Consider the following 26,609-nt stretch of genomic DNA (forward strand, 5'->3'; position numbering starts at 1 on the left):
TATATATATATATATATATATATATATATATATATATATATATATATATATATATGAAGCTAATGTTTTGGGCCATGACACATTTTCCATGTTTCACCACCTGTCCAGAAAGTTTTCAACAACATGCTTTCACATGATTTTAGTTCAGTTAAGTCTTTTATAAGTCACTTGATCTGTTTTTCACACATTGGTCATTAGCTAACCATTCATATTTATCAATTTATTGTAAAGAACATTTGTCAATGACAAACATGGGTATATAAGAGATGTAGATCCCTCCATTATAGTGAAAGGAGGGGCCACTTTATTGCTGCAGACTAGGATTATTTCTAATTTCTCCTGTTTCTGGGTTGTAATTATTTAAAAATGGGATCTTCTGCAGTCCCTGTCGCATTGTTGCCGACACATATGTGAATGTTCAGGCTTTAGTCACTCTATACTGTCTTTTTTTTATTGCAGAGATATATTTAAACTGAGGGAAGGAAAAAATCAGAGTTTGGTTCTATTTTATGACATGTTGGTTTGAAGTCTTGAAAGTAAAACAAAAAAGGTTAGCACATGTAAAAAGCAATAAAAATGAAACATTTGTGGATCCAGGAATATTTTTTGTGTGTACAAAGTGTAATTATCAGAGGTTTACTGTGTATATAATGTACATGGTACAGCAGGATGGGAGCATGTTTCCAACACATGGTTACATTCTAGATTTGATTTGGAAATGTTCATATTCCATCTGTTTTATATCATGTTAAATAAATGTTGCTGTTCTTAACAAATGGTTGCATTGTGCTCCTTACCACCCTTTTACTAGTGAACAAGCTGAGGACACAGCCATGAAAAACCTACTTGCTGTACTTATAATTTTATATTATTAGCTTCATCAGAAATAATTGAATGTTAAATTTGTGGAGTTCAGATAGAGGTGAATGTCTGAGAGTTTTCATCTATACAGTCTGGTTTGAGGTCCTCAGTTTGAATGACAACCAAGTATAAATGTAGAACTGTGGCTCCCTCTTGTGGTCATTTCCTGCTGCAACACTGCTGACAATGTACCTTAAATTAATTTTGTACACACCAGTTGTGATAGTGGAAACCTCATCAGCTTAACAGTTTAAATGACTCCAGTTTATATTTTTCATAAAAATCACAATATAAACTTTTTCAGCTTCCTCAAATGTTTAGACATATACATAACATATACGTATATACATATATACATATATGTAACAAAAGCAGATGGGTAAATTGTCCATATTTAAAAAAGTAGTCCTGTCCAACCTGATGCCAGATGAGTGAATGGCAGGATTAACCTGGGCCAACATTTGCTGTTGAGCCCCTACTGACATGGAGTCAAAAAAACAAACAAAAAACCCCCCCACAGGTATCAAACCCTTCATAAAAGGCGTATATGTTATAAAAAGAATTGCTAATGCTTTATAAATCAGCCATAAGCCATCAAAATGAACAACGTGTGAAAATACTTGTGGCTGATTCCTCTGTTTGACATAATACAGTCATACATATTAATCTATCGAATGTTTTTGGATTTAAGTTTCTCATCAAGTCTAGAGCAATTAATATTAATAAACTAATTTTGGTCCACATACTTTACAGGCTTTCCCATATGGTAAATGGCTATCAATATACATCAGAAGTGTCCTGTATGATGAGGAAGAACATCATTTAAATTGATTTGTCACAACCTGGCAACCCAAAATTAACGATTAATATTTTAGAGCATTGTCAAATTTTTCATTATGGCCGATTCCTGAGAGAAGGTCCCCCGGCTTTAATTTGGAAATCGTCGCTTTAGTAAACACTGACTCCCCCATTTAAACAACGCTGTGTGCCTCTGAAACACATGTAAAGTTTAAATACCAGCGTCAGAGTTTCTCCTCCTCGTGCCGCCTCCGTCCAATCAGAGAGCAGACCGTGTGGTTTGGCCCAGCCCTTCTTCTGCAGTGAAGCGTTTGACGGTGCCACGGTTAAATTTTAATACCGAAAGTGTCCCACGGTACGTACGCCGCTGAAATGGCTGCTGCGGCTACTGAAGAAACGAGCGCACTGTGTGTTGAGAGCGACGTACCGCCCGTGGAGACGAACGAGGGCAACTGTGAGGAGAAAGAAAAGGGTCTGAACGAACCGGAAACGAAGGAACCAGGCAGTAGTGTAGAACCGAAAATGGAAGAGGTGGACGCGGAGGCCGGCGAAGAGAAGCCCGCTGCGGCGGCAGACAAGGCCGCGAGCGAGGCGGTGACAGACGACGGTGCTGTAACGGTCAGCCAGGAGGGGACAGCCGCGCCTGAAGAGCCGGAGCAAAAGCCAGAGTCGCGGCAAATCCCGGAAGATGGTACCAACGAATCTGTGGGCGATAACTCTTTGAAAGAAGCGAAGGAGGAACCGGGAGATGACAGCCGGTGTTCGGCGATAGACTGCGAAAAGGGCAAAACAGTTTGTGAAGATGGTGAGAAACCCAGCGGAGGGCGCGGGGAGCTGGGCGACAAGAGGCGGCCGAGTGTGGAGATATCATCCTCGGATGGTGAACCGTTGAGCCGTGTGGACTCGGAGGACAGGTTGGTCGGGGAAATGATCGTTCTTGGCCGGTGTTGGCTTGTGAACAGGTTACAGTAGCTGTTGTAGCCCATCCGTCGCAGCACAGGATAATAATTTATTATAGTTTTTAGTAGTTAGTAGGTCAAGCTATCAAGAAATGCACTCGTTTATGTTCATCTACCGAACCACGGTCTTATTTTCAGACTAGCTAGTTCGTTATATTAAAGATCAGGCGTCTTTTAAAACAAAGTCTGATTGGGTAATTATTTGTGCCTGAAACGGTTTTCCCACTAAAAAAATCACCCAACACTACCTCTTTAAAAGTGCATCTACATCAGCTCTTTTCTCTAGATTGAAAACTCCTGCATTTGTTTGCAAATACTTTCACTGTTCCCAAAGTTTCACTGCTGAATGCAAGATGTCTCCTTCTTCAGCGAAATGTCACTTTTCAGAGTTTGTATGGTATGATATGAGGAGTAGGCCCTCAGCTCAGACTGAAGGTAAGCACATGTTCCACCTTCAACAGATGAGAGGGAAAACTGCTCTCAGGTGCTTTCAGCTCTGCACAGACATCATTCTGCACAGTGAAGGCCAAACAGGGACTTTAAACATGGTGGGAAAATTACATTTACTGAAAGGTAATTCTGCTCTCATTAACAAAGATGGGATAAAGACATTAGTCAGAAATAGTCAGAAGTAACTGTTGCATGTTGATTGAGTGATGAGTAAAATATTGCCTAAGAGCCCCTTTGTGATGTTTACAGCACTGCAAATTGGTAATATAATGCTGGAAGCATTGCATACAACAATACAATTGATTTGGCATGAGTGATGAAAGTGGTATGCATGGAAAATCAGCTCCAGGCTGAAGGCTTTCACGCATAGTGACTATTTAATATGGCTGGTAATATCTGCACCTGTTCTTCACGGCTGTGCAAAGCCTGATCTAAGCTATGAAGATATTCTTGATGGCCTTAGCACCCTTGTTTTATAGCACTGAGACTTTATCCTTCCCCTCTCTTTACCCACCCACCCACCCACCCTTTCCTCTCTCAGTATCAGCAGTACCCTGATGGAGATGGAGAGCACGGTGTCCAGTGGGCGCTCCACCCCTGTTATGATGAACGGACAGAGCAGTGCCAGCTCCTCCGCGGCTAAGACAGTAGCTTATCCCTGCTGCTGGGACCTCTGTCCGCAGTGCTTCAACTCCAGTCCTGATCTGGCAGAGCACATCAGGGGCATTCATGTGGATGGACAGAGAGGAGGGGTCAGTAGACTGTTAACTTTTAGGCAAGCTTCATGTTGGTCTCCTTTATTCTGCCTGACAGGCAGCCAGGCAAGATAATGTCCTTTTTGCCGCAGCTTAGCATTGAAAGTCCACATGCCAAAGACAGAGTTGAACAGTTTGCTGCAGCGATCACGCAACCGTGATTTGAGTATTAAAGGGTTGGTTCAAATAGCAGTAGGCAGTTTTCATTGGAAGTGCTTTCTGCCGAAGAATTATTCCCTTTGAAAACTGCTTACAGTGCTTTCTGTAGCTTATCCAGAGTAACAGGGACACTTTTTGGAGAAAGATATCGCTTTTTTTCAACTATAATATGTCAATACGCACAGGTGCCCCGATTACTCGCATTATACGGATATACGCGCCGCTCCTCTGGGGCTAATTTCTTCAAAACGACTCCAAATGCCACCAAAGTTGTCTGGGTGTCTAAATGGTCGTATTTAATGCTACAAATAAAGTCCAGGTTGTAAAAAACGAAAGTTATCGTTTAAGAAACTAAGCACAATGAAGAAATGGTTTAAAATAACCATTTTTATTTCTAAATTCACACCTTTTCCACACGACAGAAGTCACACCCCTTTCAGTAACAATGTTCCTCTTCCTCATCTTGGGTTGGCTGGGATGCCTCCTGCTCTGTATTTACAAATTCGCTCCCATGTGTTGTTGTCACTTCTCTTCTTTTGGCGGTTGGCAAGCCAGCTCAGAGGAGCATTACTGCCACCAACTGTTGCACTCACGTCACGTGAGAACGTGGTAAGCAGTCCTGCTTCCCAAATCTCATTACCTTGCGAGACAGCTGGATCTGTGAGGTCACATGAGAAGCCAGCCCTAATTTGCTGCCCCAAATATATAGAGACACTAAGGGATAACTCCCGTGGTGAAAATGGCATTGCAAAATCTCTACGGGTGGATATATTTCTACTGTTGCACAGTTTATACTGTCATATGACTCAACCCTAATACTGTATCCCACCCAGTTGGGACCACCATTCAATTGCTATGCACTCTGAATATCTGGACTATTATCTATGTCAGTTTTATAGTAAAAAAGTTATAATGTGCCCTTTACAGTATTTTTATGTTCTGCCTGCACGGGCAGCTGGGCAAGTTGTACAAAACCATTCTGCTGTGATGGTCACGTGTTGGCATTTTCTCTTGCTTGTTGAGACAAAGAGGATAACAGAAAACACACACTCTTCTGCATTCATGAACGTCTCCAGACTCCAGAGAATGGAATTTAGGTTTAGGCAACTTCACATATATAATTTGAGAAATTGCTCTCTGTCTTTCTCTCTAACAGTCTTTCTCCAAGCCTCCTTCTCTCTATTCTCTGTATGTGTCCACAACATTAGATTAGATCAGATAAGATTTTACTTTCTTGTCATTGTACAGAGCACAGGTACAAAGCCAATGAAAAGCAGTTAGCATCTAACCAGAAGTTAATATTAATAATATTATTTGCAGATAGGAGCAGAGAAGTTGGTGCAGTATAAGTGATGCTGTACTGTATCTCACAGTTAACTCCTTCTCCTCTCTTTATCTCCGTCTCTGTCCCTCAGGTGTTTGTGTGTCTGTGGAAGGGTTGTAAGGTGTATAACACACCATCCACCAGTCAAAGTTGGCTCCAGAGACACATGTTAACCCACAGTGGAGATAAGCCCTTCAAGGTAAAAACAATAACTCAGATACAACGTACACCTGCAGCTGTTTCCCAAAGTATGTTGACCAGTGAATTTTGCTATATGATAATATTTTGCTTATGGGTAATATTTCTAGTATCAACATCTAGACTGGGCCATCATCGTTGTTATTTCACTGAAACCGAAGTCTGGTTGTACTGGACTGTTCAATTTTTATGTATGTGTTTCAGTGTTTTTGCATATTTCAGTAAATACATCTGAGTACCTACAGTGCCACACATTTAAGCAATGTGAAATGTGTTAGTAGCTTATTAAAAAAAGTTGTCATCTTGCCCTGTTAAGTGGCAAATATCCCAATTTTCCTGCTTTTTTTGTGTGCTCTGCTGCAGTGTGTAGTTGGTGGCTGCAACGCCAGCTTCGCTTCCCAAGGAGGGTTAGCCCGTCATGTCCCCAGCCACTTCAGCCAGCAGAGCTCCTCCAAGATGTCCAGCCAGGCCAAACTCAAGGAAGAGTCCCCCTCCAAGGCCGGACTGAACAAGAGGAAGAAACTCAAGAACAAACGCAGGTGCTCCCTACGTACGTACCTAACAGGCACACAAACTAACCCTTCTCATTGTGACACACACACACACACACACACTCACACTCAAACAAGCAGGTACATATGCTTGTGCCAGCGAGACAGACCCTACTTATGGTGATATTCTGCATGTCCGAGAGCAACTTGATCTTTTTCTCATAGGTTTTCTCAGCTGATACATTCTCATGCCCAGTTTGATACTGATAGATTGCTGCCTGATGTCATGTTTTTCCTCAGATGTCCTGTGTCTGCATTATACGAACTCCTTTTCTTCTACTTGTATACCTGCTTTTGTCTTGAATTAGAAAACTGTAGTGTTTATGGATGTATAAGTATGTGTGAAGTGCAGAAGTAAAATCATCAGGGTGTTTGAATGTGTAAAAACAATGAATTGTGTGTAATGGAAGTTATTACCAACAGTTGCAAGCACTGTTTTGAGCCACATGTGCATCCAGTGAGACTCTTGCATCAAAGCAACATGCTGGTCAGCAGGGATGAGGCTGATGTTTGGAATATTATTTATCTATTTAAGAGCGCCCCTTCATCAGAGTTTTGTCTCTGGACTAAAACAGTCTTCAACACAGACAGTGAAATTGGTAGTCGACCTTAAAATGACACAGTAAGTGAAAAACATTTTGAAACCCTTTGACGTTTGACAGTGACAGGTTCTATGCAAAGCACTCATCTCATAACTTAAAGGGGAAATAGAATTTAATAGATTATGGAATCAATGACAAGTTTGCATATACAGCAAAGGTGTAAGAACTTTTCTCTGTTTTTTATGGATACCTTTCTGCAAAGGGCTTTGCAAAGACCTTAGCCCAAAATCCTGAATAGACATATTTTCGAATAACTTGAAATGTCACAAGGTCTGAGTATCCTTACCACTGAATATGTGCAGTGAGGCACTTATTCAGAGCAGCTAAACCATAAGAATCTCATTACCTCAGATTTCAATGGAGAGTTGTATCTCTTTGCTATGATTTGGATTCTTTTGTTGCTGCAAAGCAACATCTGAAAACGACAAAAGAAAATCATTTTTCAGTCATGAGATGCTTCTCACATAGTTATGGTTACTTACAGAAAACCGTGGAATTTTTATATATGGGGGCCACAGTGGGAACCCTGGTGTTATGTTTGTTTGACTCTGCTCTCATCCGAGTCTGTCCCCCCCTCCTCCAGCGAGGCCCCACGACTTCTTCGATGCCCAAACCATGGATGCTATTCGCCACAGGGCCATCTGTCTCAACCTCGCCACCCACATTGAAAGTGTGGGCAACGGCCACAGTGTGGTCTTTTACAGCACGGTGAGTCCGTGAGCAGCTTCACTCCTTCACTACTTTTGTATGTCTTCTAGTGTTTGCCTCTGGCTACCTGTTTCTGTTTCAATGGGTATAAACACAATGAGTAAGCGAGGGGATTCAGAGACAAGGGTCGACGGGTGCATTCCCTCTCTCTTTTTTCCTTTTTTTAATCAGACATATTCCTGTGTTTTGTGGTTGACTCGTTGCAAAATGCTGGCAAAAATAGACACAGAAATTTTACAAGTGATAATGACAAACTTCATTTTCAATCATTAAGTTTAGAGCTGTTTGGATGGTCAGAACAACAGTTAAATTTTACATCACAGAGGCTCACAATATTTCTTACAATGTGAGAACATTGTGAGAAATCTGCATTCATTGTGATGAAATTACGTACTTCATAAACTAATTTTAATCCCTACATCTATATATTGAAAGGTAGGCTCTAGCCATGATGTATTAGCAGTGGTAGCAGTGTTCCTGAGTTCCATAAACGCTGGCATAACGCTAAAAATGTATGAAGGTTATTGTTATTACTTATTCTGTTCTGCAGAATGTTTAAATCATAATCTGTCTAATGTGTAGAAAAAAGACACTCTGCCAAGTAATTTATCGTTCCCCCTTTGGTATTTTAAATGCCTTTATTTTGTGTTATTTTCTTTTTAGACAGCAGGGGGCGTGAAAGAGTTGCTATTTGAAAATCAGCCTCTGATTACTGCAGATTTTTTCTTGGTGCACTCAAAGTGAACCTTGTGAATCGCCCCAAGGCTTGAAGTTGTTTTTCTCTGAATCAGGCTTCAGAGGCAAGACAATTGGATTGTTTTTGTTTATAGTGCTCGGTCCACTCTGAAACCCAGTAAGTGATACATTATTAATGAGCTCTAAAATGCCTTTGCGCCTCACTTTTGAGGGTGCATGTGAGCACTCACAGGAAAAAAGCTATTTTTCCATTGAAAGATTCTCTGTCTGTCATTGATAACAGTTTTAAAGAATGGAGGAATTCTACATTAGGGGAGGTTAAGTGTAATGATATTTGGATGTGAAGGGGTTTGCATGGCAGATTTTTTTTTTTTGAATGACTGCTTTTCTTGTGCAGTTCCACTAGGGAGCACTCTGTCTCCTGTTCATGCTGCTGGAACAAAGAAAGGGTCATCATCTGCTGCTCAAATCCCCCTTCTTTCACATACTGTCCATCTAAAAACACACACAATCTGCCTCACTTATTTCTCCACAATCTTTTCATTATAATCTCATAGAAACTTACTCTTCAATCAGCGACAGTCATTCTGTTTACAGTGGGATACCATGCTGCAGAAATTTGGCTTGATTCCAGCACTCAGGAGAAAATTTGCCATTTGGTATTTTTTTCCCCCCAGTGAGTTAGCTCATGTATAAATTATACATTTAATGTGCTGTGCTACTGTAGCATGCCACCACTGGTTAACCTAGCAGAAACAATCAGCGCACTCAGGAGAAGAAACTACAGTTTCTCCCCTAAGAGGAAAAAATGAACCTTCTCCTGGGGAATCCTCACATCTGATTCAAAACGTTTGGATAAATACTCTACATTTGAAAGCACTAACATACACACACACACACAGGTAGGAGGATAGTCTTAAGTAGGGCTGCAACCAACAATTATTTTCACAATTAATTGATTAGTCAGTAAGATAAAAAAAAAAGTGGAAAATGCTTATCATGATGCCCCAGAACTCAAAGAATTATCTTCAGATTGCTCCTTTTGTCCAACCAACAGTCCAAAACCCAAAAACTCTTCATTTACTGTCATAAATGACAAAGAAGAGCAGCAAATCCTGACATTTCAGAAGCTGGATTCAGCAAATTGTTGACATTATTGCTTAAAAAATGACTGAAATTATCGTTCAGTTGACAAAATAGTTGCCAGTTAATTTTCTTTCTGTCGACTACCTGATTAATCGACTAATGGCAGCTCTAATTTAAATTTATGGGCAATGTTGTTGAAGTTATCTTGATAACTGATTGATAAAGATTTTCTTATTTCTACATAAATCACAATATGGCAAATCGGTTCCACTGTTCTGCATTATTTTATATATATTTATTACAGCTAACTCTGTAAAAGAAAAATCATATCTCATAACTTATTTTGTTGTATTTTAATTACAGTTTGCTTGCAGGATCATTAATTTGTACAACAGTAATTTGCAGAACAAAAACATCACACAAGTGGAAGATCATACTGATTTCACACAAAGTCAGTAAACTATGATAATATTGGAGTAGTTTCAGCCTTACACAGACAGAATAGAGATCAAAGAATCCAATCAGTTTGTTAAAATTTGAAGGTGTGTGTGTGTCCATGAGGCCCACGGTGGGGCACAGATGATGTAAGCGTGAGATGGGCCTGCAGGTTATGCAGGTTTCTCTAAAGCATGCATGGACATTTTGATCATGCAAACAGATAGCCTTGAAACCTTGTCATGCATCATTTTCCCACTGAATTGATTTCCACTGGCAGTAATTTAAAAATGTCTGTAAATGCACAGCTGAGAATGCAGTTTTAGGCAAACTCCCCATTAATGCTTCTGTTTATGTTAAAGTGTAACTGGAGTTTTGACACCAGCTCTGTCCTCACTACTGTATTGTTCTGCTCAGGGCCTCTCAACCCTTTCCTGCTCTGCTCTGCTCCGCTCCTACAAACCTCAACTGCTCACCAGCAGCCAAGAATTTTAAAAGAAAAGCTCAGGAAAAAAATAGTGAAGATAAAGCTTGGGAAGAGGTTAAGAGAGGTAACCGCATATTTGGACATAGACTGAGAAGGAGGAAGAGCCAGCCAGGGGAGGGAGAGTAACAAATGGAGAGAAACAGAGACATGGAGCGAGAGGACAAGGAAAAGGGGTTAAGTGAAGGTCACGGTCATGGAATTGGAAGGAGATCTGGCCAGTTGGGCATACATTCTCCCTCTCTCCAACCCCTGGAGGATTGTGGTGGAGAAGGACTGCAGCGCTGCGTCAGACCCCAGGCCCCAGCGGAACCTCCCGGGCCCGGGGAGATGGAACAGAGCTGTAGGGGTTCGGTGGAGTTCGGCCAGTGGGCCTGCTGACACGCCAGAGCAACTCAGTCATGTTTATGATGGGATATTTTTGTTATTTCGGCAATCTGCGTCATCCACAGCTTGACCCCCTGACACCAGACAGGCACCCAGTTTTAGCAGGCCTGCCCTCCCCCAGCTCTGGTCCTTCACTTTTCACTGCCTTGTTTTGGAGCCACACTAATATCCACTGTTCACTCCCTATTTCCTCCCGCTCTCCCTCCCTCTTTCTCTCTATTACCTCCCTCTCTTGGGTCTATTGAGGATTAAGATCTGTCCCTTAAAGCACCAATTTCTATCATCAAACCGCTCAGCTCACAAATCACTTCATGCTGCTTAAACACAAGCCCACTTCTTCTTCTTCAGCCTTTACATACATTGACTTCCCCCTTCACGTATAGCCTGGGCTTGTGATTATTAACCTGGTGCTGCGAGGAGCCCGAGGGCACAGGTTAACAGCTGTGCATTTTTGATTAAAAGGGCAGTAAAGCTGCTGCTGGTGTACAGAGTCTTAGCCGCAAGGCTTAAGACACTTAGGGCTAGGGCTTGTTGCAGCCAGCACAGGATCCAGGCGAATGCTTCAGCCAGACCCCCTTGTTGTGAGAAGTTGTCTCTTCTCCCTTGTGTGGGTTTACTGTGGTGCAGCAGTATCCAGCCAAGCCCTGGAAAGCTAGCAGGTAAAGGCAGAGGCAGATAAACAAGAACAGGATTCAATGGCAGTACTAGTTTATGAGGTGCTCTGGAAGTTTTTACATCTTCTAAACATTGAGTGTATATATATATATATATATATATATATATATATATATATATATATATATATATATATATATATATTTTTGTTTGTTTGTTTGGTTTTGTTTTGTTATTTTTTCATGCAGCTGCTCAGCAGTTACTCTCCCAGTCTGCAGCTTTTTGTCATGCACATACTGTACTCGAGAAAAGCTGATAAGGAACCCGGTTTCCCGAAATCGGTCTTCTTCAGGAGGAATCTACCCAGAGAAATCAGGTCTCCCTTATCCCCTACCTTGATTCCAGATTTCTTGTTTACATGACGTTGAAGAAATCAGCTTACTGGAGAAAGGATTACTTTATTGCATGGAAATGCACTGATGAAGCAAGAGAGTGTGATGACATTCAGGGGTGGAAAGTACATTTACTCAAGTACTGGACTTAAGTACTTTTTTGAAGTAGCTGTGCTTCACTTGAGTGTTTCCATTTTCTGCTATTTTTGTTTCTACTCCACTACAATTCAGAGGCAGATATTCTACTTTTCACTCCACTGCATTCATTTGATCATTCGAGACACCTGCTACTTTGTTTATTCAGATTCATAATACCAAATATATTCAACAGATATGATGTATTAATACAGGTTCAGATAAGATAGTGATAAGAGGAGAAATTTATGAGCTAGGAGTGTATACAGTAGTTAAAATTGGCCCTACCTTCACCAGTTGCAACATTAAACACACACGAATGCATCAGTAATTATTATCCTATATTCTTGCACTATTCTGTTTAATATTTTAAGTGCAAGACATTACTGTAACAAAGTTTGACTGAAGTAAAATATCTGAGTACTATCTTCTGCAACTGATGACATCACAGTCTAGCTAATGACATCATACCTACATGTTCACATACATGTGTCAGAGAGCAGCAGGACGCCACTACAACGTCTACTCCATGTTTTACTCTATCCTGGCCACTCTATCCTGACACTACCAAGTCAGACTGTAGTACACATATTTGATTTTATAGGTCGTAAGAAAGGTTTAGATATCACACCAACACCATTTCTGTTAAAGTGCGAGATGCTCTAATCGTTTCTCCCAGTTTCATCACTCATGCTGCTCCTGCTGCTTTGCTCTGCCCACTTGTTCTCTTTTCCACTCCGAGGAGGTTTATGCCTGAACATTGTATTGCAGACAAGAGGCAACAACATGGTAGTTTTGCCAAACCGGGCAGCTATTTGTAAAGCCTCTCCCAGACAATTATTAAGGCACAAAGCCAGCAACAACAAAACTCATATCTGCTAACCGAGCACAAAACTTTCTTCCAAAAACTTAATCAAACTGAAACTAAATGTGTGGGAGTTTCCTTTTCTTAAAACTTCTGCCAGACAGCTCTATACCTGGAAGCTTATCAGAATATAAATATAGATTTGCACATTTCTTCTTGCCCCTCCTGGATTCATGGCAAAATGGGAGGGGTGGCTTTTGTAACATACAAGCTGAGAGCAAGTATGGGAAGAAACCAGTAACATACAAGTTTGTGCAAGACAGAAGACAAAAACATGAATCTGAGCCTAAGAATATGCAAAATCAAACCAGTGAGGTAAATAAAGCAGTTTGAGGTTTCTGAAAACACACAAATTAAAGCATGTTTTGGCTCAAAAGAGGAAGGTGAGGAAAAGCAGTAAGATGAGGAGCAGAGTAATTCTAGGTCTCTGTCTGTGTGTCTTCTCTCAGTGGAGCCTCCTCCCTCCTGTCCTCAAACCAGTTTCCATCAATGCCGCAGCCAGTCTCTGGAGTCACGAAAATAATTTCAGATATTCATGTGCGTAAGAAGTTCTTCACATGTGAGCTCATTCCCTATCCTAAAAATAGACATTCCCGACAAAAAAGAGCCAATTGACGCAAGAGGGTTATATCTGTGGCTATTTTTGACACTCCTAGTTATTTTTCTAGCTTTTCTTTTCCCTACTGACAATATTTGTGTGAATTCCAGACCGGTTTTACTATAAACCAACACAGCATGATAGATGAAATGTTAGACATAAAAAGGGCCGGCTATTTAGGAAACCTGGTATTGTCTCAACTGTATTTTTATTAGAGAAAGGCCTTCAAGTTTGAGGCCGTGTTGGCAGAAAAGCCTCGAGCAGTTAAACCAGGTAACGAAACAATAAAAGCTAAAATGAACAGAACTTGTCACTGCAGCAAGCACTGGAAGGCGGGCGCTAGGCTCCGTCAGACGGATCCTGTCTGAAGCCTTGAAGCGTCTGGTGCTGACATAATCCACAGCAAGAGCAGTGACTTGTTTATGGTGATAACTGCTCAGTGTGTACCCCACGTCTGTCTTCTTGGCTCTCAAGAATGTCAGCTGCGATAAGCAGTTCTCAGTTAAGTCCACAGATAGGAGGAGATATCTAACTTTTGTCTGGATTTGAATCCCTTAGTTACAATATGTTGCAGGGGAAAGTGGGATAGATCCCATTGAAAGTAGAAATCTCGCTGAGCTCTTGCATACATTATTAAGAGTGCTCACATTGCTTATTAGTGTAATGATCAGCCACTGTCTCACTTGGTGAGATGTTTGAAGCATGTAGTCTCATTATTCATTAGAGAGACGGGGCCAGGATGGGGGCTTGTCTTTGAAGCCTGCTCTCAACAGACGAGAGAGAGATTGCTGCAATAGGAGACAAGCCCAACGCATTTATGCTAATCTGACGCTTGTCAAATCACAAACCCTCTTGATATTTGAAATTAGCCATAGTATGTAGGTTACGTTATATGCCCATGTCAGTTTTTGGTGGCTGCTTCTCGTCCCTCGAGCTGGTTACAGGTTACTTTGCTGTCCATATACCAAATGCCTACAGTACGGCAGAGATAAACTGGCTGAGTGAAAGTGAAGAACACTGGAGTTATTTAGAGTCTTTGCACTTTTTGTGTCTTTTATTGCTCAACTTGTGTTTTTTGCTTGATTGTGTCTATGCAGGTGCTAGCCAGAAGGAAAGAGGGGTCTGGCAAGGTGAAGGTCCTCCTACACTGGACTCCTGAGGACATGTGAGTCAAACTTCCCCATCACTATTCTGCACATCTACATGAACCTTAACCTCACCTAGTATAAGCTGAGATCGAGATTTAAAAATTAATTGGTTTCTGTCATATATAAATCATGAGAAATAAATAAAAACGCTGCACATAATGGTACATCAATATGCTATCATTTGTGTTTCGGAGCCCATGTAGTAATATCCTTTATACAATCATGTCAGCATCCCAACTTTCTGGGAATCAGGGTTATAAAATGTTTTGTTGTTAGGTCTCTAAGCTTTGTGCCTGCACCAGCTACTAACGGGCCACAACACAAGCTGAATGCCTCTGATGGCCAACAACAAGGATGTGGCACTTACCTGAACCTAGGCGAGCTTGACTTATGTTAACTCTCTGTTGCCGCCCCACTCATTCCCCCCAACGTGTCACTCACTCACTCTACTACTACTCTGGAGCCGAGCCCGGCTTGCTCCGCTCATGTCGCCAACCTGGCATGCACTGAACTTAGTGTTGTTTTCAGTTCATTTAGGTTAATAAGTAGATAAATAGACGGGGTGATAGTTATCATTCATTGTCCATCATGGTCTCAAAAAGGCTAATCAAAATGACAAATGACAAGCTGTGATTGTAAGGCATATGTAACAGATTTACAATATTAATGTAGTACTTTTAGGATTTAGACTAGAGTTTTAGATTAATAGAGTTTTCATGATCAAATTCTAGTTGTTTTGATTAGTTCATCATTATTACCCTGAGTGAATAGTAGATACCTCTGCAGATAGTAGACTGGAAATCCCTGTAGCAGAACTATCTGCCAAAGTTATTCATTGTAGCTTTATTCCTGTTAGGGAACTGGTTATGGTAGATTTGAAATACTGTTCGTTATATGCAGTATTTTTTAGTAAAGGGCTGTATGCATGACAGATATATGTCCATAAACACTTTAAGATTTGTAGATAACCTTTGAAATGTCAAGGATCTACAAACAGGCAACTCAGGATCACATTAACAAATCTCCTGCACATGCTTACCATGTAAAGCCTGGCCTGTCACACAAACATTTCCTTTTTTGAGCAGCAGGATTTCATGCATGTACAAGTGAACATCAACAACGTACTGTATATGTTTCTTTCTCCGATAGTTTTATGATTCTCCTTTCCATCCAGTCGTGCACTAAACATGGTGGCCTTCCTTCGCGTTATGGCCTGCTATAAATCCTCCCAACCTTCTTCTCTTGGCTGATCCGGTATTTGTTGTGTAGAGCTCTCAGTGTGAGGAGCTCAGGTCCACTCATAGTCCATATCACACAAGCACCTCTGCTTGAAGCGCAAGGGCTCTCCTCAAAGAGAGCTGACGGCATGAGCCATGATTATCAGCCAGCAACCTCACTCAGTGTTATGATGCCCACGTTCATGCCTGCAGGAGACTGGACTTGGCCATTAGAAAGTCTCTCTCTGTTCCTCTCTGGGCCTGACCCTGGTTCTATACCATCTGCTTGGCTTGTTCTTAATCAGAAAATGTTGAATTTGTCCTCTGAAGTGTCTTTTAAACAGTGGACCGACATCCAGAATTACTTGGAGGCTGATTTTTCTTCTTTGTTGTGGCTCTCCGATAAAATTTTCATCAATTCCCCGTTTAATTCCTTCTCAGTATTTTGGTGTAACCTCTAGATGAACTTGAACTAAAAAATCATGCTCAGCCCATTGGGGCAAGGGCAGCTCTGCCCAGTCCTCACTTGCTGCCTACTTATTCTAGCCTCACCAGGCTCAGCCCACTTCAGGTGAACCTTGGCACCACTTAAGCCCCAGCTCATTTTAGTGATTTGGCAGAGGGGCACGCAGGTCCGGGTCCGTCTCATAGAGAGAAAGAGCTTCACAGAATGCTGTGATATTCAGCAAGACACTTGCTCAGGGGAAGCTCCCACCACACTTCCAATACTCCCACACTCCCATTAAAGGGTTTGACTGCACAGCTTCTGAGGATGATCAGAGAGAGGAAGAATGAAAGAGAGGAGGAAGGAGGGTGAAGGAGGTGGGAGATGAGACGAAGTAGGCTGAGAGGGGAATAAGGCGAAGAAGGGGAGAGGAGGATGATGACGGGGTAAACAGGAAACAAGAACAAGGTCAAAAGAGACAAAGCAGGGGTTGGAAAACAAAGGGAGAAATGGATTTGGCGAAAAGAAGAGCAAAGATGACACTGGGCAAAGAAACCTGGATGATGCATCATGAAATAGATTGCCGCTGACAGCTTCCGATGAACATACTGAGCTAAACCCCTGTTCTCTCAGCCCTGTGCTGCTTCATCCTCTCATCCTTCCTCTTCTTCTTTCCTTTCCCCCTCTCTGATCCACCTCTGCTATCTCCTCCTCGCCCGGCACGTGGGAGTTTAATCTTGTGCATAGAGAAATAACGAGGTAGAGGGGGAGGGAGTGAAAGATGAAGTTTGGTGATCAGGAAACTCTCCTCAGATTAATTCCAAACAGAGAGACATAGATGGAGATTGATACTGAGACTCTAAGACGGATAGAGGCAGAATGGATGAGGGAAAGAATGGGGCAGACAGAATGGAGGAAAGTGAGAAATGGGAGTGGGAAGAAAATGATTGTGGGAGAGAAAAATGTGAAGAGGCAGAATGAAACCGGAGAGGGTGAATGATAGGGAGAGAATTAAACAGAAAGATAGACAACAGGAGAGAGATGCAGGAGTAATCAGTAATGCTTCTGAGTCATATATTTGCCCTGCAGCAGGCAAGTGCTCACATCATGAATACACATAAGCAATCCATAGCAGGGTGGTTCAAGAAATGCACAATGATACCTTAAACTGTGAGGGTAGCTGTAATATCTCCCATTAGATTAAAGGTGACCAGGAGATTTAAGTATGTACAGTATGTATGCACGTGTTCTTTTGTATCTTTTCTGTAATACATACAATAGACTATTTGGTAAGCCCCGCCCCCTTCTTTGCTGTTGCAACACCTGTCAAGCTGAATGATTTTTGAAACAATAGATCCTTGATTTTAGGAAGAAGCAATCAAAAGAATCCCTCATCTCTAGCCAACAATCAGGGATTTTGTGGGCTGGAATGAGCTGTCGCTGGCAGTATTTATCGGCTGTAGCTAGCTAATTAGGCTAACATAAGCTCCACTAGTTTGTTGAAAACTTTGCCTCAGCTTAACGTTTCCAGCTGACTCATTGTAATACAAGAAAACAACAAGCTGATATCACGCTAAAAGGCATAGGGCTTGAAGCTACATGTCCCAGTCTTGCAGTCGTGACGTGGAAGTCGTGGAAGCAAAGAGACGGTATTATCCTTGTATCGCTGTGTAGACGCAGTTAGTCCTAGTATTATAAGCATGATAAGGAGAAATGTTAAGATATATTTGAACATAACCATGTTTGGCTGCATAACATACATACTTTTTTGTATTGTCAAACATGTTTTAAATTATATTATTATAAGAGAAAATGCTTTTAGAATGATCTCAGTTAACTGTTTGGGTTGCTGGGCTGTGAATTTCCCCAAGTTTAATCTAACATTAGAGGAAGTAAACATATTTTCCTTACCTTAGACTTTTGCTTTTGTATTTTTGGTTTTGGAAATGCCAAGAAACCCAAACCACCATGCAAGCTTATTAAATGCAAGGTATCGGCCTTAGTGCAGCATCAGGGATTTGGTGAACGGTAAATTGTTTTAAGACCGGGATGTTTGGTAATGAGTGTCAATTCGGACAAGTTAATATTTAGTCTTTGACTCAGTGTCTGACAAGCAATCGGGTGTTCATTTAGACCCCCATTAAGTGTTGTGACCCTCAACACCGAGGTCAACATCAAGTGCTGTACTGTGTGTGTTTCTCAGTCACTGAGTCAATGATTAGCCGTGTGAATGTGGGAAGTCATGTTTATTAATGCTGGAGCAAACCATTCAGGTCCTGACTGACACTCATTAACTCCATTTGGATTAATGAGTAACTGATTAACATGAACCATTCTGAGCATGAACCACCAGCGGCTCACGAAGGAGGAAGAGGGGGGTGGGTGGGCTGAGAGAGACAGAGAGAACCATAATTGCTGTCTAATCTTTGATGGATGGGTGAGTGGATTCCCCTGCATGCTGTCGAATGCTTTAGAATCACAAACCGTACAATACAGTCAGTTACAGTGAACGCCTTGAGACACTGGATGCTTCCTGGCACGTCATTTTGAACAAACTGCATGTTCCTTATCATGCACAGCATGTTTTTGCTAGATTGTGCTTTTTTGTGTCTTTTCTTCATTGCTTGTCTTTGTTTAGGTTGTTCCCAAATTGCACAAAGAATGTCTCGAGCTAATAGGGCTGGCGGGAATAGCAGTTTTTCACACATTTCCAAAATATCAGATGCATTCCAGTTTTCCACCAAAATCTAATCAAATTTGATTAATCAAATCAAATTAATCAAATCAAAATAAATTTATAATGGAAAAAGTATATGCTTTTTCAAAAACATAAAAAAGAGGAACAATTTCTGAATAAGTGGACTATTCCAACACATTTGAAGCTAAACTCCTTAAACTCAACCTAAACATCTTGAGTTACCCAGTCATGATGCCATCACCTGTTCCCAATCAACCTGTTTACCTGTGGAATGTTCCAAACAGGTGTTTTTGGATCATTCCACAACTTTGTCAGTCTTTTGCTGCTCCTGTCCCAACTTGTTTGCTGGCATCAAATTCAGAATAAGCAGATATTTAGTCAAACATTAAATAAATTGTCTCCATACTGACATCAGTTGAATATATGTCAAAAAACATTAGCCAATCATTGCATTTTATTTTATTTGTTTTACTTAACATCTCAGCTTTTTCAGGGTGTTCAGGAAATCAGGGTGTTATAAATCTCTCCTACCCCCGAGGGAGAAAGGAAAATCCTGGGAAGTTCATCACTTTAGATTAGGGCAGAGATCTATAAGCAACATCCATTTGAGGTGTGAACATACTTTGTCTTCTTTGTGCCTGTCTTCGACCATGGAGGATTTTGTTCTGCACTATAAACGTTACACAACAAAGGAGGAACTGCTACTTTGATCTACCTGTAATAAACCAGTCTTCATCCTTAAACCTTAAGGTCAAACAGTCACAAACAGGCAATCAGTCACATGTATGAATTTGTTAAACAATATCTGGCTCTGCCCTTGATTCACGTGATACAACCCAGAGCCTGACCCTTAGGAAGAACCACCACTGTGAGGCTGATGTATGTTGGACTTGTCTATTCATGTACCAAGGTCTTTTTTTTATTCTTCTTCCATTTTTATTTTTAATGGAGGCTGTACACCTTTTCTGTCGTTTTTCCAGTTTTCTTGCCTGCAGACATGAAATTTTGTGTGGGAAAATTGTGGTTGAAAGAACTTGAAACAGCTGCAGGCAGGAGCAGATATGAGGCAAGGAAAAAGCACTAAGTCTAACAGCAGCTTTTCTTCTTTGAAATTTGAAGGCATGCACATAACTGCCTGAGTAATTATTCATATGCATCAAAACCCAGTGATCATTCCAAATCCATTGATAAGTCTGATGTACTGTACAATTATCTGTGAGTAAGAAAATTTTGATGTAGGGCCCAATTTACTCAACTATGAATACGGCTCCATGAATGAATTAGTATGGAAATCCACTTTATAAATTCTTCGAAGCATTAAAGAAATATTTTGAATCCATCTGTAACACATTTCGAGGTACAGTCACAACAGTGAGTAATTGGCTGCACTGTGATTGTACTAAAGTTGTGCAGTCCCACTCTTTCTGCCAGGTTTTCTTTAGGCTACAGTGTCCTTTGCGGTCCCTGAACCAGCTCTCAGAGCCGGCTCTCTTGATGCAGTTTATAAGGACATTGAACTCGCCGTTTAATGTGTTGGTGATTTAATATACACTTTGCTGCTTTGTGATGAACTTATTGCTCCTGTCACCACTAGAAGCTTCAAGGCCTGGAACCAGCCATTAATCTAGCTTGGAAGACTGGGCTTCTCTCTGGCAGGCACCCCCAGTAGTTCTCCCTACAGAGGCCTCACTCACAATATACATTTCTGGCTCATAAAGAAGCAGGCCAAGTAACAGTCTCCTCTGGAAAATCAAATAAATCCATTTGTCTTTATTTGGCGCGGTGTGACTGAATGGAGTCTCTGGGTGGAGATGTCTTCTCTTTGTACGTGTGCATATGTGTAGATGAGTGATATGAACACTTTGGTGTAAACGTGTATGTGTGACGTGTGTAACCCTCCTGCGTGCCTCACATCCATCAGAATATAATTACTCATCAGTACGACAGCACACTCGCTCTGACATGTTAACGGTGACTCTGGAGTGGAACACGTGCACGCACACAAACACATGTGGGTGTTTACCGCATATTTAACACTCAGCAGGTCCTCCCCTGTCATTTGAGGTTTGCTTTGCACAAGGACACTAGCTCAAGAACCCAAACTTTAAAGCTGCTTTGAAGGGGACTGTTTCTCGTCTTGTTCCTGTCTCTTCTCAACTTCCTCTTTCTTCTCTCCCCACCTTAAAGGGCATAGACACAGTTTAACCATGCAGCACAGAATCAAAAAGGGAGAAACTTCATTAGGGCCCCATGAAATCCATCCATTTTCCGTCTTATTTTTCTGAATTCTGTGTTTTATAATTACATTTAATGGTTGGTAAATGCCTGAAGTTACATCCACATTTTGGCAGTTTCTCTGTTTTTTTCCACATTTTGCCATTGATTCTGTTTCTATTAGATCCTGCAGTCCTGCTTTTCTTTTCTTCTTCTGTAACACATGCTTGTAAGTGTGCACATGCTAATCCTAACATTATTTCTGATCTGTGTCAGTGTGTGCATGTGTTCAGACCATCTGTGATACTGATGAACTTCACTCAATCAAAACATAATCAAGCTTCGGACGAATAGTGATTGTAAATTGTTTGTGTAACAGTGATAACTGTAAGGGCTTTGTTTAACGCAGCGTTACAGGTGGGTGATGGTAGTAGATTAAAAATTCACTACTCTGGCTTTCTGAACTTTTTTCTATGTACTAAATTATCATATGTGGTTAGCCCCACCCTCTCGGCACTTAAACATGCCATTAAAGGATTTGTTTAAGCTAGTTGTTTCACATTAACATGAGCCATTTAACTTTTTTCCCATCCCACTCCACTTTCCCTTTCCCCTTTGTCTTTTCATGTTCTTCATTCGTCAGTCTTCAATCACATTTTTCTTCTTTTGTTCCATCTTTACCTGCACCCAGTTGCGCTGAATGTGCTGCATGTGAACCGCTACCTGCTCACCATCCCTCTGAATGGGCTGACTCGGCATGTGAGTGAGTGATTTGGCAGGGTGGTTGCCTGCTTGCCTAACTGCTGCCTGCAGTGAGTGTGTGTGTGTGTATGTGCGTGCATGTATGTCTGCATCTCTGGGGGCTCCTGTGATGACGCACATAGTGACGGGGGAATGCTGGGGGTGGAGACGGGGGTGGGTGGAGGAGGGAGGGGAGGCGCAGTCGACTAGCTAAGCTCTTTGTTTCCTCTGCACCTCGACTTGCCACGCCAGTGCTTGCTAACCCTTCTTTCACAGGGGGATTAGACTGGTGTGGGTACAGTAAGGTGCAACTGAGGAGTACAGTACATCATGTGCACTTGTGCGTGTGTGTGTGTGTGTGTGCGCGCCTGTCACTCTTAAGACATCTCCTCCCTACCCTTGAGCTTAAATAGGTGGAAAAAACAGGCTAATCATGAAGACATAGTGTTGAAGTCACTTGATAATTAGTAACTTAGGAGGATGTATGCTTTGTCCTCTGTTTGTGTGTGTATGTGTGTGTGTGTGTGTGTGCAGACCTGTGCACCCGTGTGCATGTGTGTCAGTCCCAGTGCTTCGGTCAAGGCCATGTTACTTATGGAAATGTACTCACTGTTCAGAAGAAGGTGTTAACATGTGCGCTGGACTCAATGAGGCTCTTTGTCCATATCGCTCACTCTGCTCCATTCAATCTTACTCCCACTCCATCCCCCGTTTTCTCTCCCTCTTCTTGTTAGAGTTTAAACCCTGACCATATGTCCTCTCTTGTCTGTCTGTCTCTCTGTCTGTGTTGTCTTGCAGACTGCCTGATGTATGGGTGAATGAAACGGAGAGATCTCAACTGAAGACTAAAGTGGTCCACTTGTCCCAGTTACCACAGGACACCGCCATGCTACTAGACCCAAACATCTATAGGTGAGTGTATGTGGCATGACCCCCGTAGCGTCATTGTGCACATGCACACACTGCTGCAGATCCATTTTGTCTTAGCCAAACACCACATGTTGCCCATGTGTAAACATGATCTAATCCTCAGCTGGATTCATTGTGTGAAGCATTTACATGCCACAAGAAGTGTGTGTGTCTGTGTGTGTGTGTGTGTTTGGGGCATACTTAACAATTTGTACCACCAGGTGGCACCAACTCCTGACTTCAACACATAGGTTAAAAAGGACAAGTGCAGAAACAAACACATATATTTTCACTGGAGATATTGTAATTTCATGTGTATAAGCTTCTCAGCTGGTTGAAACAAAGAAAAAAAAGATTTATCTGAGTAAGTGATGTGGTCAAAATCACTCTGCTTATTAGAAATAGACATTTGAATAGAGTTTGAATAGTTTGAAACCAGGAAAAATATCTGGCTACTGTGCAAAAGTCTCCACACCTTGTATATTCTCTGTCTTCAAGTGCACCGCATTCTACTAAACATTAGCTATGATATCATTTGAATCCCATGCAGCTTTGCCAGACTTAACACATCACTGAGACGAAAGAAACGGGTTAGCTTTATGGTATACCATAAAAGACTGAAAACGCATCCTGAAAGAGGAACAATACACCTAAAATAACAGTGGTCATCTTACCGGAGATATATGGCTCACAAGTGTGCTGATCAGCACACAGGCTGGCTGATTTTAATAAGACCTGAAGGCTTAGTAACTGCAGGGGCTGCTGCTGGACTCTGGTTTTATAGTTGAATATAACCGTCAGCACTCAGCCAGTTTATGTCAAGGTTGTCCTAATGCATGAAATCCCCAAACAAATGAGGTGGTTGGTGCCTGTGGCAGTAAACATAGCTGGGTGTTTGAACCCCTGTGCATGTGAATGGGATGGGCAGAAAAGAGACTAGTGCCAGTGTGGGATTATATTATTTCAGCAATGTTTCCATGTTGAGGCTCTGGCATTTTGCGCTTGCCCAGTAGCTTCACAAACCTTCTCTGTCTTTTCAGAGCACTTCCTCAGAAGAGGCTGAAGCGCAGGTAAGCTGAAACAGTTCAAAGTGTGTGCATGTACGAGATATACAGTAGATCAGACATATTGATATACACTCAGATCTGTTTAGACATCGATTCTACACACACAGTACCATGGTGTGTATTTGGCTGAAACACAGTTACGTAGTAGCTCAGAGCCAACAATTAAAATTATGGTAATCAATTACAAAAAAACCAAAAGTTATTTGACCTTTGCCAATAAATTAATAGAAGTTCACATACTGTATTGTGTGGACAAGTCATACTATACTGTACTGCAACCACATACACATGACACAAGTATGTAAGTCTAATGCCAGGAACTTTTGTATTGAACTGCAGGAGTATACGTTTTTTCATGCGCACAAATGACTGAGTTTTGCCTTTTGGTTATTTTTCTTCTCTTCTACAATTCAGTCTTGAACCATATTGTTTAAGTTATTTCTCATAAGGGTAGCATTGCCAAAGTTTGTAACACAATAGTGTAATCACAGATGTAGAGAAAGAGTAGGCTGATGCATGAAAGTACGTTTTATCATCATCCGTGCACAGCTTTTGCAGTGCACAGTAAAGTTGGTCTATGTCTGCAGACAGCACACAGCTGCTGCCTTACTTGTTAATTCAACAGTATCACACACTTTTAAAATTTCCATATTCTTTTTGCTATAATGGAGATCAAACGATGCTGATGGCTTTATGGTATGGTAATGTTTCGTGCATCTGCAGTATTACCTGTGGCTCTGGCTCTCCTGTGGTGAAACATCATCATAGATGATTACTTATTGCCCACAGTTTCACAGTTCCTCTGTACCGTGAAGTAATTGGTGAACGGGCAATTTTGGAGCCACGACCCTTGGCAATTCCTAGTCTCACTCAAACATGAGGACATATTTGGACGTTGTTCATTATTCCATTAATTGACCTCAGTAGTTAAGTGTCAAAAAAAGCTCTAAAATACACAGTGTAATATGTCTGCAAAGGAAGTCAGCTCAGTGTCTGAACATCCAGGATAAAGCCTGTTTCTCGCACTGTAATCTCTCTCCTGACACACTGAGAACAACTCATTCTCTCCATCTCTCTGTCTTTCTCTCCTGTCTTTGTGCTCAGCCTGTAAGGAGTCGTCTGTGGACTCGATACTTAAGGGGAAATGCTTGTTCATAGGAGGTTTATCTTTATGGGATGGGACGCTCTTCATCTGTCTCTGCTGAACGGTGGGGAGTGAAGTGGCGATAAAAGGAAGTGAAACTTGGCTATGCTGCAGGTCTCCTGTTTTCTCTCTTCAATTTTGTATATCTGAAATGACTGTTGTAGCCAAGCGTGGTGTAAAACGGGACAAACAATTTATGAAATGTTTGTGTTGATCAAAAACTTAAATGAATGTTTTTTGTTTTTTTTAACAAGCACCAAACTGAAAACATGCTTAATACTCAATGGTGAGGAAAAAAAAAAAACTCTTTTGTGTAACCTTGTCAGAAAAACAGCATATTTTATAACTGTTTTGTGTAAAATATTTATGCAGATTTTTAACTTATTTTTCTACCATGAAAATGCTGGTGTAATGTGGATTTTTGTGAAGGTTTTGAATAGAACCGTATTTACTGTGATAATGTTAACTGTCACTTGTAGGAATATTTGGAAAATTTGAGTTGTAATTAAGTTGTACATGACAGAAGTCTTAACAGATTCTCCTATTTATACTTACTGAATGCAGTACTTTTACCCGTGTGTATGACAATGAAGTGTGAGGTTGTGCCAGTCATGTCAGACTTGTATTCAATGTAATGCAAACTGTTACAGGAGCAATAACTCAGTAGTTAAGGACACTACCGTGTAGCTCTTAATCCTACCCAGACTGTAGACAGTACAATACCGAAATGACTGACATTTCAGCACACACTTAAAAACTGTAAATCACACCAACTTAACCCCCTCCCCCTATGAACTGTTTTTATCATTGTTGATATGATAAATTTCCATTATTACTTTTTTATTGTTTTAAAAAAGGTGTGTTTTCTACTGTATGTTGTCGCTGTTGGAAATGGAATACTGTGTTTGTAATAAAATCGGGGAAATGACAGATGTTGACGAAACAAGTTGTTTGTCCAGATGAGGATGCAAGGTGTTGGAATGGCAGAAAGCAGCAATGCATCCATTGTGGTATGAATATGAGTTCCTTATGTGTGCGTTGGAGGGATTGGATGAGTTCTCTGGCGTCCATTAGCAGAACAGCTTTGGGAGCATGCTGTGGAGGAGCTAATGACTGGGCCAGCAGGGCAGAACCCCTGCCGGCCTCAGCTGTTAGTGAACATGCCTGCAGAGAAAACTGAGTTCAGGGAGAGGTCCACTACAATATGGCTGTCCTGCTCTTCAATCCACGCTCACACATACAAAATTCATGGGGATTTAGGACTCCAGCATGTGATATAATGAGGCCCTCAGGTGCAGCTCCGTTCTTTTGTGGGGGAAAGCCTGAAAGTTTTTTTTTGGCAGCCTGTTGTTTTTTTATGCTTTGTTTTATGTCTTTCTCATATCTGCAATGGTCTGTGGCAGCTCATAGAACTGTTTCGTGGTAAAGTGATAAGAGATGAGTCCAAGATCTGCAGGCAACACAGTTTGGGGTCATTACAATAACCCCACAATCAGTCCGATTTACGTTACAGTAAAATGTGAACCTTTTCATGTCAACAAATGGCCTATTTCATGGGTTCTTGGATCAAGAGAAGCAAAAAAAAAAAACAAACTATTAGCTAAAAAACTGTTCAGGTCAATTTCAGCTGTTTTCATTTTCCTTCTTTTTTAACTTCTTGTTGGACTTCATATTTGAAAGCATTTTTTAGATGTTGTCATCACTTATTGTCAAAACTTTAATACTCCAGACTGGAAGAAAAATAATGTATCAGAAAATGCTAAACCAATGCTTCAGCCATAATAATAATAATAATAATAATGATTAAAAAAAGATGTTGCCCAGTGTCTGTGCAAGTCCAACAAGCTGTGTAGCAGAACCATTAGGCCAGTGTAACTTAAATTCAACCCTAATTACATATAAACATTTTCACCTCATTATTCCAAGTTGCTTGGGTCATTGTAAGTCCTTAAAAATCACTCAGGCTAT

The 26,609-nt window shown here is 41.2% G+C and overlaps 1 protein-coding gene across 2 annotated transcripts; it reads left to right on the top strand.

Annotated features, from left to right (window-relative positions):
* Positions 1-1,988: 1,988 nt before the first annotated feature.
* Positions 1,989-25,571, top strand: LOC121607817 (zinc finger protein aebp2-like). 2 transcript variants are annotated; one of them, XM_041938806.1, is made up of 9 exons: positions 1,989-2,573; positions 3,610-3,820; positions 5,398-5,505; positions 5,868-6,054; positions 7,241-7,365; positions 14,156-14,223; positions 22,320-22,433; positions 23,471-23,500; positions 24,602-25,571. In XM_041938806.1, exons 1-9 carry the CDS (start codon positions 2,032-2,034, stop codon positions 24,606-24,608), a joined length of 1,392 nt encoding a protein of 463 aa, XP_041794740.1. In that variant the 5' UTR covers positions 1,989-2,031; the 3' UTR covers positions 24,609-25,571. The 2 variants fall into 2 exon arrangements, 1 of the variants encoding a protein (XP_041794740.1); XR_006006897.1 differs by lacking the exons at positions 23,471-23,500; positions 24,602-25,571 and having other exon boundaries at positions 5,868-6,043; positions 22,320-22,389.
* Positions 25,572-26,609: the final 1,038 nt, after the last annotated feature.

The sequence above is a fragment of the Chelmon rostratus genome, chromosome 6, assembly GCF_017976325.1.
Source record: "Chelmon rostratus isolate fCheRos1 chromosome 6, fCheRos1.pri, whole genome shotgun sequence".
Classification (NCBI taxonomy): domain Eukaryota; kingdom Metazoa; phylum Chordata; class Actinopteri; order Chaetodontiformes; family Chaetodontidae; genus Chelmon; species Chelmon rostratus.